This window comes from Antedon mediterranea, chromosome 7, assembly GCF_964355755.1.
Source record: "Antedon mediterranea chromosome 7, ecAntMedi1.1, whole genome shotgun sequence".
Classification (NCBI taxonomy): Eukaryota; Metazoa; Echinodermata; class Crinoidea; order Comatulida; family Antedonidae; genus Antedon; species Antedon mediterranea.
Window position 1 is genome coordinate 16,099,563 of NC_092676.1, and position 17,639 is coordinate 16,117,201.

The 17,639-nt window shown below is 33.0% G+C and overlaps 1 protein-coding gene across 1 annotated transcript in view; it reads right to left on the reverse strand.

Moving 5' to 3' along the window:
* LOC140055143 (intersectin-1-like) overlaps positions 1-17,639 on the reverse strand; it is a 52,417-nt gene that overhangs the window by 22,206 nt on the left and 12,572 nt on the right. The window contains exons 12-29 of the mRNA XM_072100369.1: positions 14,845-14,932; positions 13,405-13,544; positions 11,499-11,605; positions 11,062-11,291; positions 10,820-10,858; positions 10,575-10,637; positions 10,073-10,126; positions 9,687-9,743; positions 9,300-9,523; positions 7,919-8,415; positions 7,436-7,559; positions 6,923-7,125; positions 6,223-6,290; positions 5,491-5,721; positions 4,778-4,899; positions 4,025-4,147; positions 3,473-3,500; positions 2,308-2,499 (exon numbers count right to left, since the gene is read on the reverse strand). Of these exons, the coding sequence (XP_071956470.1) occupies positions 2,308-2,499; positions 3,473-3,500; positions 4,025-4,147; positions 4,778-4,899; positions 5,491-5,721; positions 6,223-6,290; positions 6,923-7,125; positions 7,436-7,559; positions 7,919-8,415; positions 9,300-9,523; positions 9,687-9,743; positions 10,073-10,126; positions 10,575-10,637; positions 10,820-10,858; positions 11,062-11,291; positions 11,499-11,605; positions 13,405-13,544; positions 14,845-14,932 (2,590 nt within the window). The remainder of the gene's footprint in view (positions 1-2,307; positions 2,500-3,472; positions 3,501-4,024; positions 4,148-4,777; positions 4,900-5,490; positions 5,722-6,222; positions 6,291-6,922; positions 7,126-7,435; positions 7,560-7,918; positions 8,416-9,299; positions 9,524-9,686; positions 9,744-10,072; positions 10,127-10,574; positions 10,638-10,819; positions 10,859-11,061; positions 11,292-11,498; positions 11,606-13,404; positions 13,545-14,844; positions 14,933-17,639) is intronic.

The following is a 17,639-nucleotide window of genomic DNA, read 5'->3' on the forward strand; positions in this document are numbered from 1 at the left end:
CATAATATAATTTGTACATCATTATTACTGTTTAATTATTTTACACAGGTATTAACGATTTCTTTCGGCAAACTTGGTCTAAATAATATTAAGGATGAGATAAATAATTATTTAATTATATATTTACTTAATATTAAATAAGAATCAAGGGATTTAAGAATGGGTGACAACAGAAAAGATGAGAAATCTGTAAAATGTAAAAAATTAGATTCGAACTCAGTCTCTTCTGCATGATATGCAAATGCCTGGTTGTTAGACCACATATGCTTTCATGGGATGGTCAGTCAGTAAATTAACCTAACTTCAAAGACTTTTAATGTAAGGTGAAAGAAAGATATTGTTCTGAAAATATTCCCTGTTTGTTTAAAGTTCACTGAAGTACTGTGAGTAACTAAATATATAATATTAATTGATAAATAAACATCATTAACTGTTAGTAATTAAATATATTTTTATGGTATAGTATCTACCAAAGAAAAATGTAAACATATATTTATATTGTTAATAATATGTATATTTTTATTACCCTAAACAATAGTGAACTCAACCTGATTAGCATAAATTAAAATGAATTATAATTGCGTATCCTTTATTAGGTAATTTGATAGCAGGTCTAAAGTTGTTCTACCAATTCTCTACTTTTTTAGTCTAATATATTGAAACTAATAAAAAATAAAATAAATCCTTGAGTTGCTTTGATGGAAGCAATCGACCCACTACCAAACTTTACAATTTTCAAAAAGGATACATTTTGTAAATGGTTTTGTTACAAAATGACATTTGTTTTATGTCTAATAGTTAATTGCTTAAGATTCCAACACCAAAGTGTTTGTTACTTTCCATTAATCTTGTTGTCTTGCCATCTTGCATCACGTATAGCACGATAATAAACAAATCCGTGAAATGTATTCCCTAAATCAAATTTGGTAGTGAGTCGTTCGTAAACTTAATTCTGTCCTAAAAGAGAATAGAGATAGCGAGAGTGTAAATAAAGCAAATTAGAAGAGTAGCTATTTACTATAAGAAATTAAATGTAAATAAATAATGTATCAATTAAACAAAATATCAAGAAAAATTACAGAAAAAGTGTTCTGTTATCATGATTGTTTTCGTATAGTGGTCTTTTTAATAACAAATTGTTAAATAATTATGAGATGGTTGAGCGGTTAAGTCAGTGGAACCATAATACGTAGCCATAATATCAGCAAGGGTTCGAGGCTTACTTGCTCCATGGTTTAGTGGTAGTCTTCTTCGATAAGGACTATAAACCTCAAGTCCAGTGTGCACTCTAGCTCATGTGCACTTTAAGAACCTGGTACATCTTTTGAGACAAGTAGGGGGTTACCCTGGTGCACTAGTAGTATACACATTGCCACTGTCACACAGAGTCACTCATCATGACTGGGCACTTCGAGAGACCAGTCTTTGACTGAAGAGGTCACCGGTATAAATATAATTTTTTTTAAAATCCAATAAAAGTATGTAAGATCATTAATATCTTGACTTCAAAAGTGTTGTGCTAAGTTTGTACCTAAATCACGTGAAAGGAACAAGGTTTGCCCAAACAGGCAAAGACAAGTATACAAGCAATGACCATGATTTCTTTATTTATGGATCGAAGAAATTATGATTATCATTGAGATCCAACTTAATGTTTTCTGATTATTCTACCAGATTCAATATCAGTTATAACATGTAAAATTTTCTTTTCTAAAAGTTGTATCTGGTAGAATTTTAATTTTGGAGTAAAAAGCTTTTGAATGCTGAGATATTGAATGCTAGCAATAAATAGGTTTGTTGTTTGTATCATTGTTTTTTGTATCTGTATTTTATTTGTCTCATAAGTTTTATATACTGGAACTGAAAAAAGTTACCCAGTATAAAAAAGAAATACAATTTCAATAAATTAAATAAATGTTTGCATCAAGATACTTATTTTTTGATTGAAAAAATCTATTTTATTTGGCATGTGGAAGAGGTTTAGACAAACACCCATTAGATTTGTATACTGCATCTGATAATTTTACTGTAAAATTGCCCTTAAACGTAGAGCACTAAACACTAAAACAGCAGTAGGTCAGCACATAATATAATACATATAAAATTCTATCTATTCCTAATACTAGCATAACATAATTTTTGTATATTAATATGTATAAAAGAATCAGAGTGAATAAAGAAAACAGTTGCAGTTATAGATGAAACTGAGACAGATATTTTTTTCATGAACTTTTTGCTCTAGCTTAATGATTTCTACATAAATAATATACACACATGCACTGTTTAAAATAATAAAACGTAACTTACAATCATTATTGGGTGTGGAGTCAGTAAGCACCTGGACATAGTTTGATGGGAAGAACCCAGTGGCACCGTTGAGTTCACCTTCCCACCAGTCTGGGTCATCTTGATTCATCACATTAATTACAACATTCTTCTGAAATGTAAGTTCATCCTCCTTCTGACTTGTGTAGGGGTAGAGAGCAATTACTTGACAAACTAAAAGAAACAAATACCAGATGGTTATTATATTTTTTCGATTGTAAAAAAAGACTATTATAAAATTAAATAAACTTCTTCTCACTAGGAGCATATATCTAGTGCATCCAGAAAAGGCATAGATATGATTAGCATTAGTATTTACATCCATAGAAATAATGCCCATTTTTCATCACTCTTAATAATATGTATGTAGTAGAACCCCTCCTTTTAGATGCCCCTGTTCAGGGTACACACCTATTATGGGGAGACTTTCCCATGAAACAAATGTGGGGAGGCAAGCCATGGTTCAACATTTTGATCTTTATTTGATCATCAGGAATGATGATGATTCCTGATGATGATGATCAAATAAAGATTGAAACATTGAATCATGAATTGCCTCTTGTTATTTGGAGTCTGTTTTATACTATGTTATTTAAACATAATCAGTACATCTATTGGAATGTAGGGAAGTATATGTTTTAACACTACAATAGGGTTTCTACTGTATACACATAAATGCCCAAATAAGGCATCATATTTCACACTGAAATTGGTTAGTGCAAAGGTTTGTGCATTTGATGCTATTGTGATTCAAGTTCAATTCAATGCAAGTCATGCATCAATGATCACAAAGCCAAATTATTGTTTCGACATCAAAGAACAATCCCATTCTTTAGCCCCTCTAGTTTAACATGTGGGATAATTTCATGCAATAAAAATTGGCCTACATGTGCTGTAGACACAGCAAAATACATAAATGATGGGTTATATTGAAAATTTTAAAAGAGACGGTTAGTTGGCCAGGGTTTTTTGAAATGCAAGATCAGGGTAGAGTGCATTAGAAACTAAATGAACAATTTATTAGATTCTATACTACAGTAGCAATTATACTTCAAAGGAATACCAGTCAAAATAAATATAAATATCACAAACATTTGACTGTGAATATACAAATGATCAAGAGTGTCATTTTAATGTAGCAACTTACTCATGTTTGCAGCTGGAGTGGTTGACCTCTGAAATATAAAAACAATACAATCAGTACAGTGCATTAAAAAAATAAAACATTTCTAAACTACAAACAAAAAGAAGACAAGTATATTCAATCTTATTTAGATCAAAGTATATTGATTGAAAACTTTATATCAACATATATTCAATCAAATTTTTTATTATAAAGCCAATTGTCTACACTATCAAACTTTATGTGACAAAAAATGTGATGTGCCCATATATGGACATGATGATGTCATATCACTACCATATTTTGGTATATCACTACCATATTGGGGTGCATCACACTTTTTTTGTCAAACTAATTTGATAGTGTAGACAAAGCTTTAATATTGTTATTATGTAATAGTACTGTAATGTGTTTTTTTAGTAGTATGTAAGAGAATGCACCTTCATGTTGAAGTGTGCAGATGTTTGTTCAATAAATTATTATCATGATAGAATCAAGATAATGAAATAGTTGTATGTTGATAAGATGAATAAATTTAACTGAATTGATTGATAAAAAAGTTAGGTTAAAACTCACCACATCAAGGGTTAAAGGTGAGGGTGCACCCAATGGAGTTGTCTTTCCACTACCACCACTTGAGGTTAATAAGGTAACATAATTTGCTGGGAACCAACCAATCTGCTTCTTTTGGCCTCGTATCTATTGAAAACACAAAACAAAAATGAAATGAGGAGTATATGAAATATATTGAGACATTGCAACAAAGAGAATATTAATAGAACGAACACACACATCATCAAAACATGGAAAAGAGGTCTTTAGAGATCGATATGGATGTGCAGAAGGAACAGCTTCCAAATATAGTGTAACAGGATTGTTTTGAATCTAGTCATATAAGTTTTGGGAAATGTACAGTAAGTGAATGAACGAATCAGATTATCCTTACAAATGAATTAAGGCAGCCCTGAATTGATTGTTTGCTAGTTATGAGAATAGCAAGGATGCCATACTTTAGGTCTGTTTTTAAATTTATAATGGAAATAGGAAAAAGGGTGTAATGAGATTTGTAGCGTACAATGTATGATGTAAAACAAACATCCAAATTAACAATAATATTTTAATACAAACAAATATTAAAGTCAATAAATTTACACAAATTGATAGTTTTGATAGTGTAACAGTAACAGTAAGCGGTAAACAAAAAAAACAGAATCTATGTTATTGCTTATGACCATTTACACAAAATGCGGAGCAGTAACCCGCTCAAATTGTACGTGTGAACTCGTCTGTGTAAATTGGCCTTTAGTAGTACAAGATGAACCAGCTTACCTGTTGTTCACCTTCCCACCAGCCACTTGCATTCTTCTTACGTATCTGTATCATTTGGCCAACACCAAGCGTAAGCTGCTCAGGTCCAGTACCCTGGTATGCTGCTATAACTCTTGCAATTTCTACACAACAATCACAAAGTTTGTTGATTATTTTTTGTTTCCAGAAAGTAATTTATTATAAATGTTATAACACACCTGAGTGTCTGGTTGAATTCTTTATACTGTATGTGCCATTCATTACTTGTACTGTGAAAGGTCTATTGAACATTCACATGACAAAAATTGGAATATGGTGCCTCAAGAGGCTGCTGATTGTTGGGTATTCAAAACCTGTAGTGTGCAGCCTCTATAAATCGGTAGTAAAAATAAGAGATCTGCTTTTTTTTTATGGCCTTAGCCTCCTAGCCTTTGACTTTAGGATGGACATGGTGGATTAAATAAATTAGTTTTAAAAAATAGTGAATGTTTTGTATTTGTTGAATGTGGTGAATATTTCATGACCCATGATGGAATATTTGTACCATTCAACTTATAAACATTCATTATTTTTTAATTGTTACTACATTTTCCAGACAAGTCATGTACTTGCAGTTGATGAATGTTGTATTAAAAAAAAAATAAATACACAATGCGATCTTTATCATATGCACGATGCACTTAAATGTTAAAATCTATTAATCAAAACATATTAGGAATATGAATGCAACATGCCTTTCTTTGGTAACGTTCCTCCTTTTGCACTGAAATCAGGCATTGACAATGTCAGTTTTTGCTTACCGCCCTCTACCTTCTGAACGTAGTTTGATGGGAATGTACCTGTCTGCTGTCCTATTCTACCGGTCCACCACTCACCCTCAGTACTCGTAACATAAATAATTTCATTCGCTTCAAAATGAAGATCTCCAGGTTCCTCAGAAGAAAATGTATAGAGTGTCACATACTCTACAAATGATAATAAATCAATAAAAATGATTTGTTAATTAAATATGTTTATAAAACACCTGACACACCATTCTTGCGATTTGATTGGTTAATTACGCATCACAAGTCATTTGGAATTCACTGTAATTAACAGAAATGTGATATCTAATGGTGATAAATAACGCACTCTTATGCAGGTTCAGCTTTGTGTAAAAAGTTTCAGAATTTTTGTTGACTGATCGTGTTCGAAAATCAACATTTGCCTGTCAAAGTTGGAGAACTGCTATTCGATGAAAAATTGACTGCTCTTTCAACGCGGTTCTGCCTCATTCAACATAGAGCAGTCAATTATTAAACTCATGAAATATTTTCACCATCCAACTCTTAAAATTCATAATTTATATATTATAAATAGATCCATTTAGAAACTTGAATCTGTATTTGTATTTTTGCTGTTTTAAAGCCGAGTAATGTAATTTCCCTTGATGAAAACATAGAAATGGATTTATACATTGTACTAACCAACTTCAGTGGTTGCTGCTACTTCTGTTGCTATCTTATCAACATTTATTTCTGGAGCATTCGTTTTTCTGCAAAATATATAAATATACAATTATTAACATTTGATTTGATTTGATTATTTGAGGAATGGAGTCAATGACTGAGGATACTAGGGTTAGGCATGTGGCATTACAAAACCTACCACATTTACTCATGATAATACTAGATTAGCATTCTGCAAACTTTTTATTTCGCAATTTATCCCAGTTAAAAAAACTTCTTTATCGAGTGGGGGATCGGAACAATATGGCGGATGTCGACCATTTGATGATGTGTTGATATTATCATTAAAAAATATTGGTATTTATTACTGTATTTAATATTTTGTATTTATTTGTATTTATTTATTTAATCACAATCTTGTTTGAATTACAAGACCAGCCAATTCTGGCTTATGAGTGAAAAAATATATAAAATAACAACAATTAAAATAGACACGGATAAAAACATCAAATAAAATAATAACTTTAAACAGTCTTATAATATTAAACCTCAATTTTTTTTTTTAGAGGGATAAACTAAACAAGGATGAGGGTGTTCCAGACGGTGTTCTAGGTGGAACTTATTCAAGAGGGGATGTATTCAAAGCAGAGAATTTATTTGAATTAAATAGAGTAGTTCATTTGAATTGTGACTAATTATAGGTCAATATGGTACTTACGTTTTACTTGGTGCAGCAATTAACTTGACATTAGATTTTGGAAACCAGCCTTCTTGACCATTCACATTACCATACCACCACATATCCTGTTGCTCTATGACCTTAATGACGTCACCCTTCTCAAATGATAGATGATTGTCAGTCTTGGCCTTCCATACAAACACTGCTTGCGCGTATAATGCGTCTGAATTCATGGTTTGAATCTACATAGATAGCAACATAATAGTAAATTAGTACTAGTACAATAAATAATCAATATGGCAACAAAATATATATACATTGCATAACTACGTTTACAGTATTACGATTTTTTTATAAAAAATAGTGGAAAAAAAAAACAAATTTTAAGCTGTTTTATTTTATATATAAAACAAATGAATATTGAGAAAACATCATCCCCATTTTTGCAAATCGATGTCAATGTTTAATGGTAATATTCTTCATAAAATGTCACTTACATTCTTTTTTATTGTATATGATACTAAATAAATCAAATATAACAATAATTCTTACCTCTGTTGGTGTTGTTTCTGATGGTACAACTTGTTTGAAAGGTGATGAGCTCATTGGAGCTACTAAAGCAGTCTGTTTTGATTTATCTATGGGTTTAGGAGCACCTTGCAAAGTATCATAAATGCTGCAAACAAATAAATATACCGCATTAAGTATAATGCTCTTCTGTTTCTACTTAAATTGTTAATTATACTCTGTACCTACTAGGTGCCTATATTTTTTTTAATTTTCAATCTTTCATTAATACATTGGTGCCTATATTCATCATAATTGTTTAGTTTGGTGTTTTTTTTTTCTATCATGCATATGCATTTATGTACGTAGGAAGGTTTCCATAGAGGAGTAGAAAGTTGTGGTATGTGTCGTTCACACAATTCAGCCCAGTAGGCTGCAAAGTCGCAGGTTATTCCTCCATTTACATTTACAAAGAAAGCAAGATGAAATATGAATCAAATTAAAACCCATATTTGAATTCAGTCTCACCTTTCTTGCACTGGTTGAGACTGGTCACCAAAGCTAGCCCAAGCACCATCAGTGCTATCCCCAAAGTTGTTATCGTTACTCAATTTATCATTGTCTCCAAAGTTACTATTATCTCCAAAATTACTATTATCAGCAGCAAATTTACTGTCGGTTCTAAAAATAGAATCTGTTCCAAATTTACTACTGCTTCCAAAGTTATCGCTTCCAAATGTATCGCCTCCAAAATGGCTATCACTTCCAAAATTGCTATCACTTCCAAATTTACTGTCTCCAAAATTGCTATCAGCTGCAAAAGTATTTGATGTGCTGTTGGAAGAAGAAAATGCATTTTGGAAGGATTGCGCAATAGATTTGACAGACGATGTCGTTGAGACTGTTGGTTCTGGCGTTACTGTGCCTGATGGTAGTTTCTCTGCATAATTTTCTGGGAACCAGCCGCTTCTACCATTAATTTCTCCTCCAAGCCAACCTGGTTCTGCTGCCTGATCTTTTGCAACCTGTGAGGAACATGATATGATATTATTTTATACTTATCAACAATATTATTTAATATAAAACTGAATAACTAAACAACATAGCTAAGTTTAATGTGCTCTAGAATACTTAACAAAAACGGTCACAACAGTTTTTGTGGTCTACATTACAAAACTTTTTGAAATGACTTAGACTCTGAAGTCTGCCATTTTGTTCATGTGCAGGATCACATGACTACAACCTGTCATTTAATTTGCCAAGTTCACAAAGCTTTTAAATATAGTACACTAGGTGCATGGTCAACTTCTGTCAATTAGTTGGAACATTAGGGACTTTAAGAAACATAACAGGAAGCCACAGGACAGTGCTCATAAATAATTTATGTATGAGCTTTTAAGTGGACGGAGCTTAGCGTGAAATTCCGTTTAGAGGATGATGAAGTTGCCATTTTCCCGTTTATGGAGATTTACTAGAAATAGTGTACATATAACCTTAAATATACAGTTCAAATTAATTAATTAAACGTGAAATTTTTAAACTCTAAATGATATTTGAACTTCTTATTTATTTGTTTAATGAAATAACATTTTTATTAGGTTAAAATGGCTGTGTTAAAAGCGGCGTTTGAATGCAAGGCCCCTAGCTAGGAAGGCCTATGCTGTATCAACAGAGCCAAGCGATTAAGAAGGGCCCTGCGCCACAAGACAGGAGAGGGATCGGAGAGAGAAATACAGCCGGCCGACGTCTTTGCGCAAAGTGCATAACTAATAAAACAGCTATGTTGACTGTATATGATTTTACGCTCTATTGAACACAGGATAATCGTCTTCCTCCCCTAACCGTTCTTCTATTGTTCTACACTGGCAAACCTTTGAAACATGTAAGTAACTAACAACAATGTTCTTACCAATATAATATCACCCGGTTTCATCTCCAAGTCTTCAGCGTTCTCACCACCAAACTGGAATAGTGCCTTATACCGCGAGTATTCCGAACTAGGCTTGTCTTCTGAAATCTTTGGCGATGCTGAAGTAGTTGGTGATTTGACTGGTGATGTCCTAGCTGCTGGAATAGGTTTAGTTTTTGCCGCCTTTTCATTTTTCCCAAAATCAAAGTTTGACGAACTGAAATCTAAAAAAAAAACCAGTTAAACTTCTTTGCATTTAAAAAAAATACAATGGGGAGTAGACAAGCCAAAATAATGGACGATAGACCAGATTAAATTACTAGGCCATGTTAAGGTCAGCTGTGCTGCAGATGGGAGGATTTGGTTAGGGAAAAACAAAAATCTTACCAGAAAAATTTGCGAATCCCTCTGATTTGTTGTCAGTTTTGGTTGATGACTGATTAGCTATAAATAAAATTAAAAACATTCTTAACACTATTAACTTAACACTATACCCTGTGTTGGTTTGGACCTTTATGAATAAATCAAGTTGAAATTGTTATTCCCTGGGGCTGTGCACAATGTGGAATGTGACTTTGGAGTATTCTATTTGAAATAATTTTGGATTTTATATTAATGAAATCATTAAACCATGGAGGTTTTTTATACCTCCATGATTAAACTAATAATTTTAGAGAAAATATATTGAGAATTCAACTACTCTACTTGATTACCTAATTTCAATTTTGAAATACTGGACAAAAAAGTTTATCAAAAATGTATTATTTGCTTACCACCAAAAGATGAGAATGCATCATTGTTTGTTTCTTTACTGAACATCGACTGATCTATTAAAATAAAAAAATGGATTGTAAAGATACTATAGATTTCATGTGTTCATTCATTCATTATTATCAAGCAAATGCTTAAAATGAATTATAGAGAAAAAAATATGATTTCAAAACACAGTGTGTTCTGTCATGCATTTAGTGAATGTACTATTGCTTGGTCAGCTTTTTAAAATTATTGTGCAACAAATTGGGCCTAGACATGGCTCAACTGTAGTGTTAGAGGCCTATAATTTCTCCTTCGTCAAAAAATCTGTGAGCTAAATTGTTTAATGGCCTAGCCTTTGACCTTCTATTTAAGATGATAGCGACTAATTATTTGAATAAAAGTATTGTATAACAGTAGGTATGTTATCATACAAATAATGAATGTTTATGCATTGTATGGCGAGAATATTTTTTGAGTTGAAAGATTGACTGCTTTCATATAATAATTCATAATAGCTACCTCCAAAGACATTCACAAATGGATCATTGGAATTTGTTGAATTTTGAGACTTGGTTGAAACATCTACAAAAAAAAAAATGTTATAAGAATTAAAACTTTTTTTTTTATTATAATTTAAATTAAGGATCAAATCTATACTTAGTTTTTAGTTGAACGATAACATTAAAATGTTCAAAATATTGTCTTGAAATGTTTTATTTATAGGTATAATACTAACAGCCTATTGATTATGTTGTTAAACATACCTTGTTGTGTATCTGAAAATGGATCTTTTCCAAAAGCATCTGTAAAAATAAAATATAAAAATGATATAACCAGTAATGTCAGGCACTATAATATGCCAGAAAATAACATTCTGATATGTACACATTAATTATTTAGGCTCTTCTACTACTTGTTGTTTAAAGACGAAAAATAAATTACCCTAAACAAATATTCAACCCTATCTTGTTTGGCTATGATTTCATAAATTCTGACTGGGACTCACCAAAATTAGCAAATGACTCAAAATTACTCTTTTGTGGCAATGTATTCTGCAATTTTAATTCCATTTCCTTTTTTTGTTTGTCAACTTCTTGTAATTTCCTAATTGCTTCTAATTTATCATTCTTTTCTTGTTCTTCCTTTTTCCGCCTCTCTTGCTCTGCTTTCTCTCTATCCTTTTTATCCTCATCTTCTCTTCGCTTTCTCTCAGCCTGTGCAGCCATTTCACCATCTCTGTAAAACAACAATAGAATTATGTAATTTTATTTATTAACATGTTTAACATAAACTCAAAATCATTTAACAATAGTTTGTCCATTTTTCAGTGAAACAAAAACTAGAATAAAAAAGAAAAATTAGAATATTATTGATAAACTTGATAAAACCAGGAATTTCTGAACATAATAAAACCAAAAAAATCAAATGGGTAATAAAACTCACTGTTTTCTGGTTTTTTCTATTTGCTTTGCAGCATCTATCCTGATATTGTAATTTCGTCGTAGATTTTCTAACTCAGATTGTTCTTTGGTTAGCTGAGCCTGAAGTTCCTAAAAAGAGAGCATCATTGGAAATGTGATTAGTTAAGAATAGTAAGCCCTTTCTTCAACAAAAAATAAAAAATACTTGTTATTTTTGGTTTCTTTTTCTCTTCCCCGGAAAAAGTAAAAATTCAAGTTCTCAAATCAAGTATTCTTACATCTGGTCAGTAATATATCCAGAGTGAATATCCAAGTACCCAACTCATCAATATAGTTTTGCTATTGTTCTTGTGTAATAATAAGAGCTATATACTGTTTATTTTATAGTGTACCAAATTTGCAGTTGTCTATCCTTAAAAATCACAGATAATAGATCGTAGATAATATCCGTAATTCATTATTTAATACATATAATACTAGATATAAAAATCTCTTTATCGAATATACAAAAAGATAATAAAAAAAAACAACAGCTTTGAGTAAACATTGCTGAGCCATAAAAGGCATTTCTCATAATGCACTAAATTCAATTAGTGAAAAACCGTAATAGATTTTCTAAAATCTTTTTTTCTAAAAGATAACAATTAACCAGTGCTAATAAATATACTGCTGATTCATTAAAATGGACCTGAAATGGATTTTCGATTTTTTTTTATTTTAGAATGATGTTTTGGGGGCTATTAGGTGTTGCTAGAATGTATATTGTTACAAAATATAAATTGGCCCTTTTGGGGAAAGCCCCATTTGAAAATCAAAAAAATTTGCGGGTGACGTCACTTTGCGAATATATTCCTATCCCTCCAATGGACAATTTGCAGTTTTTTGGCTATAACTCTTGAAATCTATGGAGTATTTTCTAAAAAATGCTTGTGCATTTGCAGAAACGTATTTAGAATTTTTTTAGATAAAATTATTACCGTATAAGCGGTTATTCATCGAGTAAATGACGATTTAAAATCTTAAAATCAACGGGTTTTTTCTGGCAATACCGAAGTTGGCCTGGCAACGTTGTCCGGGATACAGCTCCGTGCGCAATGATGCGTATCCATATTTTCCGTTCGTGTATTTTGTATCGTTCGTAATTTATACTGCTAAAATGTGTTAGTTTTTTTAGTTTTTAGTTTAGCAGAATTAAATTAGTAATATGAGATGATAATTTATTTGTCACGAATCAGGCAGTTCGAAAACGAATTTTATTCATATTTTACTTTGGCTTGACAATGAGCACAGCAAGTTGTTGATATCGCTTTGGTCCTTGGATGCACATGAAACGGAGCCTCGCCGCATGATGTGGGTGGTGGATCGACTCCACGCACTGGATTGGGGGCCTAGGCCTAGTAAAGGTTTGGGAATTAGGCCTTCTAAATTCGGGTTTTAGAACAAACGAAGTACATTTTAGGGACCTATATTTCAACAACATTAGATATTGAATAAATTAGTATTAGTGTCAACGCTTCGCGTATCTTTCCAGGCCGTCGATCATTCACTGACTATCGGGCGGCATGCATACACGCTCTCGATATCATCGTGTGTATATGTGACGTCGTGAATATAGAGGCTTCCGACGGCCGTTGAAATAGAATATTGCAATGGCGTGAGTAATTTTCGCTAATTTACCATGGTATCTTAAAATTTCGTTTTTACTCAAAATACTATACATTTTGTTTTTATTTGTATGGGTTTGTGTTAATTTGATACATTTAAATAACATGTGTGAATTTCTTGAAAATCGAAATTCCATTTCAGGTCCATTTTAATGACTGCTGGAGATAACAGGAAAAAAGTTTAATCTCTAGGCCAACTGCGCCTTTTATCATTTATTGTTTTGATTATTCTTATTTTATAAGATGTAAATCAAAATGACTTACTTTTAATGATTTATTTGTATGATCAATGGTTTCCAATGCTGTAGCTGTATCTTTCTCTACTTGCTTCACATTCACTTTTAATTTTTCTAAAGTAGATTTCTTGTTATTTAGGCTATGCATCACTGTTGCGTGTGTGTCAGCTAAAAAAAACAATTATATATCAAAGAATTTGTATTCATTTGAAATAAACTTGCTGTTAGTATTTGCTCAGATCCATGACATTAGGTTATGTCACCTCTATTAATACTTTTAAAACCATTGAAAAACATTTTAAAAATACAGTAGAATTCCTATTAAAGGGGAACCTTTAGGACCCAACAAAAGCATGTCCCCTGAATAGGGGTTAGTAATAATGTATTACTATCATTATTACCTCTCCTTCAGTTCATTAGAAAGTGTCCTCATAATAGAGCTGTCCCCTGAATAGGGGTTAGTAATATTACTATCATTACTACCTCTGCTTCAGTTCATTAGAAAGTGTCCTCATAATAGAGCTGTCCCCTGAATAGGGGTTAGTAATATTACTATCATTACTACCTCTGCTTCAGTTCATTAGAAAGTGTCCTCATAATAGAGCTGTCCCCTGTATAGGGGTTAGTAATAATGTATTACTATCATTCTCCTTCAGTTCATTAGAAAGTGTCCTCATAATAGAGCTGTCCCCTGTATAGGGGTTAGTAATAATGTATTACTATCATTCTCCTTCAGTTCATTAGAAAGTGTCCTCATAATAGAGCTGTCCCCTGTATAGGGGTTAGTAATAATGTATTACTATCATTCTCCTTCAGAGCTGTCCCCTGTATAGGGGTTAGTAATAATGTATTACTATCATTCTCCTTCAGTTCATTAGAAAGTGTCCTCATAATAGAGCTGTCCCCTGTATAGGGGTTAGTAATAATGTATTACTATCATTCTCCTTCAGAGCTGTCCCCTGTATAGGGGTTAGTAATAATGTATTACTATCATTCTCCTTCAGTTCATTAGAAAGTGTCCTCATAATAGAGCTGTCCCCTGTATAGGGGTTAGTAATAATGTATTACTATCATTCTCCTTCAGAGCTGTCCCCTGTATAGGGGTTAGTAATAATGTATTACTATCATTCTCCTTCAGAGCTGTCCCCTGTATAGGGGTTAGTAATAATGTATTACTATCATTCTCCTTCAGAGCTGTCCCCTGTATAGGGGTTAGTAATAATGTATTACTATCATTCTCCTTCAGAGCTGTCCCCTGTATAGGGGTTAGTAATAATGTATTACTATCATTCTCCTTCAGAGCTGTCCCCTGTATAGGGGTTAGTAATAATGTATTACTATCATTCTCCTTCAGAGCTGTCCCCTGTATAGGGGTGTCCCAAAGGATGGGTTCTACTGTATGATAATGAAAATAAAACTGTAATGACCATAAATTGGTTTAAATTTGTGATAGTTTGATGACACTTACATATACCACTCTCTCTAATAGGTTGCTTGGAAGAACTGTGTACTTGATCTTTCTCTTGATCTGCCAACTGCTTTCGATTTCGAATTTCCTTACAAAATAGCATAATATAATCAATTAAAAGCTCAGATTTTTCTGCCAAGCATAACTCACTGTATTTAACAGTAGATTTTATCAACTTCTCAGAGGTTGATGGGATAGCTACCGGAGTATGGGTTTTATTTTTTTATGAAAAATTGAAACATATTGCAAAGAGGCCGACATATTTGTTGATTATACATTTAACATGACTCAACTCTATGCAGCTTGTGGTGAGGAAACTACAACTTTGGATGGGATTAGATTGAGGATGAGGGTATTTGCCAGCTTTTAGTATTTAATAGATTTGATTACAAATAATATTACATTTGTTTGAATAGGCAAACCACTGAAAATGTATGTACAGCAAAAAAACTATTTAATTCTGCTGTCCTGTCATAGTTTTATGTCAGAAATGTAGTATTAAGTATTGATTATTATAACACACCTGATTGTATTCTTGCAATTTGATTGGTTAATTACAAATCATGTGTCATTTGAAAGTGATATCTAATGGCGATAATTAACACGCTCTAATGCACGTTCAAATGTTGAGAATTTCAGCCATGTGATGTTCTAATTGTGCGCGCCATCTATATCAGTTCTACTACACGTCTAAAGTTGGAGCACTGCCTTTTTTTAATTGCTTAGCTTCAGGCCTAGCATTCGTCAATGATTTATGATGGATAAATTGAATAAAAGTAGGTGAAAAATTGACTGCTCTATTTTCCACTCACCTCTGTCTCATAAACATTATTTGTATTAGTAGAGCAGTTAACGCCATAAAAATAGCCAAGTTGTGCACTTTATTACCAAAGCATGAAACTTTCCACAAAGTTTCTTTGATGTATATAGATTCAAAATATCGGGGGGTGCCAAGTGTCCAACGTCCGGTATGGCGGCCATCTTGATTTCAAAATGGCCACCATAAAAACAAAAAGTGTTCATATCTTGGCAACTATAAAGAGTAGAGACTTGATTCTGGTGTTAAATTGTTCACAAACCACATATTTCTATTTGCTCTAATGAAAAGTTTCGTCCAAAAATGACCGGAAATGACGTTTCTTCCAGTTTGACCTTTGACCTCTTATCTGTATATCTCAGTAACTACTGATCATTTTCAATCGATTTTGGTGTCATTTTGTTCAGAATAAAAACATTTATATTTGTAGTAATGAAACATTTTCACATAAAATGACTGGAAATACAATTTATAACCTTTGACATATATAATTATGTGAACATACTGTATGTGGTTAAATTGGTATAAATGCACCTAATTTTTTTACCGAAATAAATGACACGGAATTATTATTCTGAATTTTTAACTTTTGATGTGATAGGATAGGCATAAAGTATGACAGATCACTGAGCTCATCTATGCCGACATGTTTGCTAAACTGTGATGTGTCAATTGTTTTTTCGTTGCATCTAAAAAAATGTACTCCATTTTTATGGTAATGGGCCTTTGCTGTAAACCTTTCATCTGAATCCTTTTCCTCGATTTTCTCTAGTCATTGATTTTTTAGCAAAATCCGAACTAAATCAATTCGTAAAAGACATCTCAATATAATTATTCAAGTAATCCTCAAATTAGTGACATGGACCTACAATATACTGTTCTGTACAAGACCTGTTTAAGCATCCACCTGTGGACTTTCACTTTAAAGGTCTTGGTTTCCTAATCATACAAGAAACCATGTCTAATTTCAAATCAATCAAAGTAGTGGGTCCTGACAAAGAAGGGGGTGTAAGACCATCCACAGACAAAGAAGGGGTTGTAAGACCATCCACATACAAAGAAGAGGGTATAAGACCATCCACAGACAAAAAAGGGGGTGTAAGACCATCCACAGACAAAGAAGGGGGTGTAAGACCATCCACACACAAAGAAAGAGGTATAAGACCATCCACAGACAACGAAAGGGGTGTAAGGCCATCTACAGACAAAGAAGGGGATGTAGGACCGTCCACAGACAAAGAAGGGGGTATAAGACCATCCACTGACAAAAAAAAAAGGGTATAGGACCATCCACAGACAAAGAAGGGGGCGTAGGACCGTCCACAGACAAAGAAGGGGGTGCAAGACCATCCACTGACAAAGAAAGGGGTATAGGACCACTTACAGACAAAGAAGAGGGTATAAGACCATCCCCAGACAAATAAGGGGTGTAGGACCATCCACAGACAAAGAAGGGGTGTAGGACCATCCACAGACAAAGAAGGGGAGAAGACCATCCACAGACAAAGAAGGGGATATAAGACCATCCACAGACAAAGAAATAAGACCATCCACAGACAAATTAAAGGAGTGCAAGACCATCCATACACAAAGGGGTGTATAAGACCATCCACATACAAAAAAGTGGTGTAACACCATCAACGGACAAAGAAAGGGGTGTAATACCATCAGACAAAGAACAACAGACAAAGAAGGGGGTATAAGATCACCCACATGTACAGAAGGGGTATAAAACCGTCCACAGAAAAAGAAAGGGGTGTAAGACCATCCACAGACAAAGACGGGGGTGTAGAACCGTCCACAGACAAAGAAGGGGGTGTAAGACCATCCACCACTGACAAAGAAAGGGATATAGGACCACTTACAGACAAAGAAGGGGTATAAGACCATCCACAGACAAATTAAAGAAGTGGAAGACCAGCCATACATAAAGAAAGGGGTGTATAAGACCATCCACATACAAAAAAGGGGTGTAATA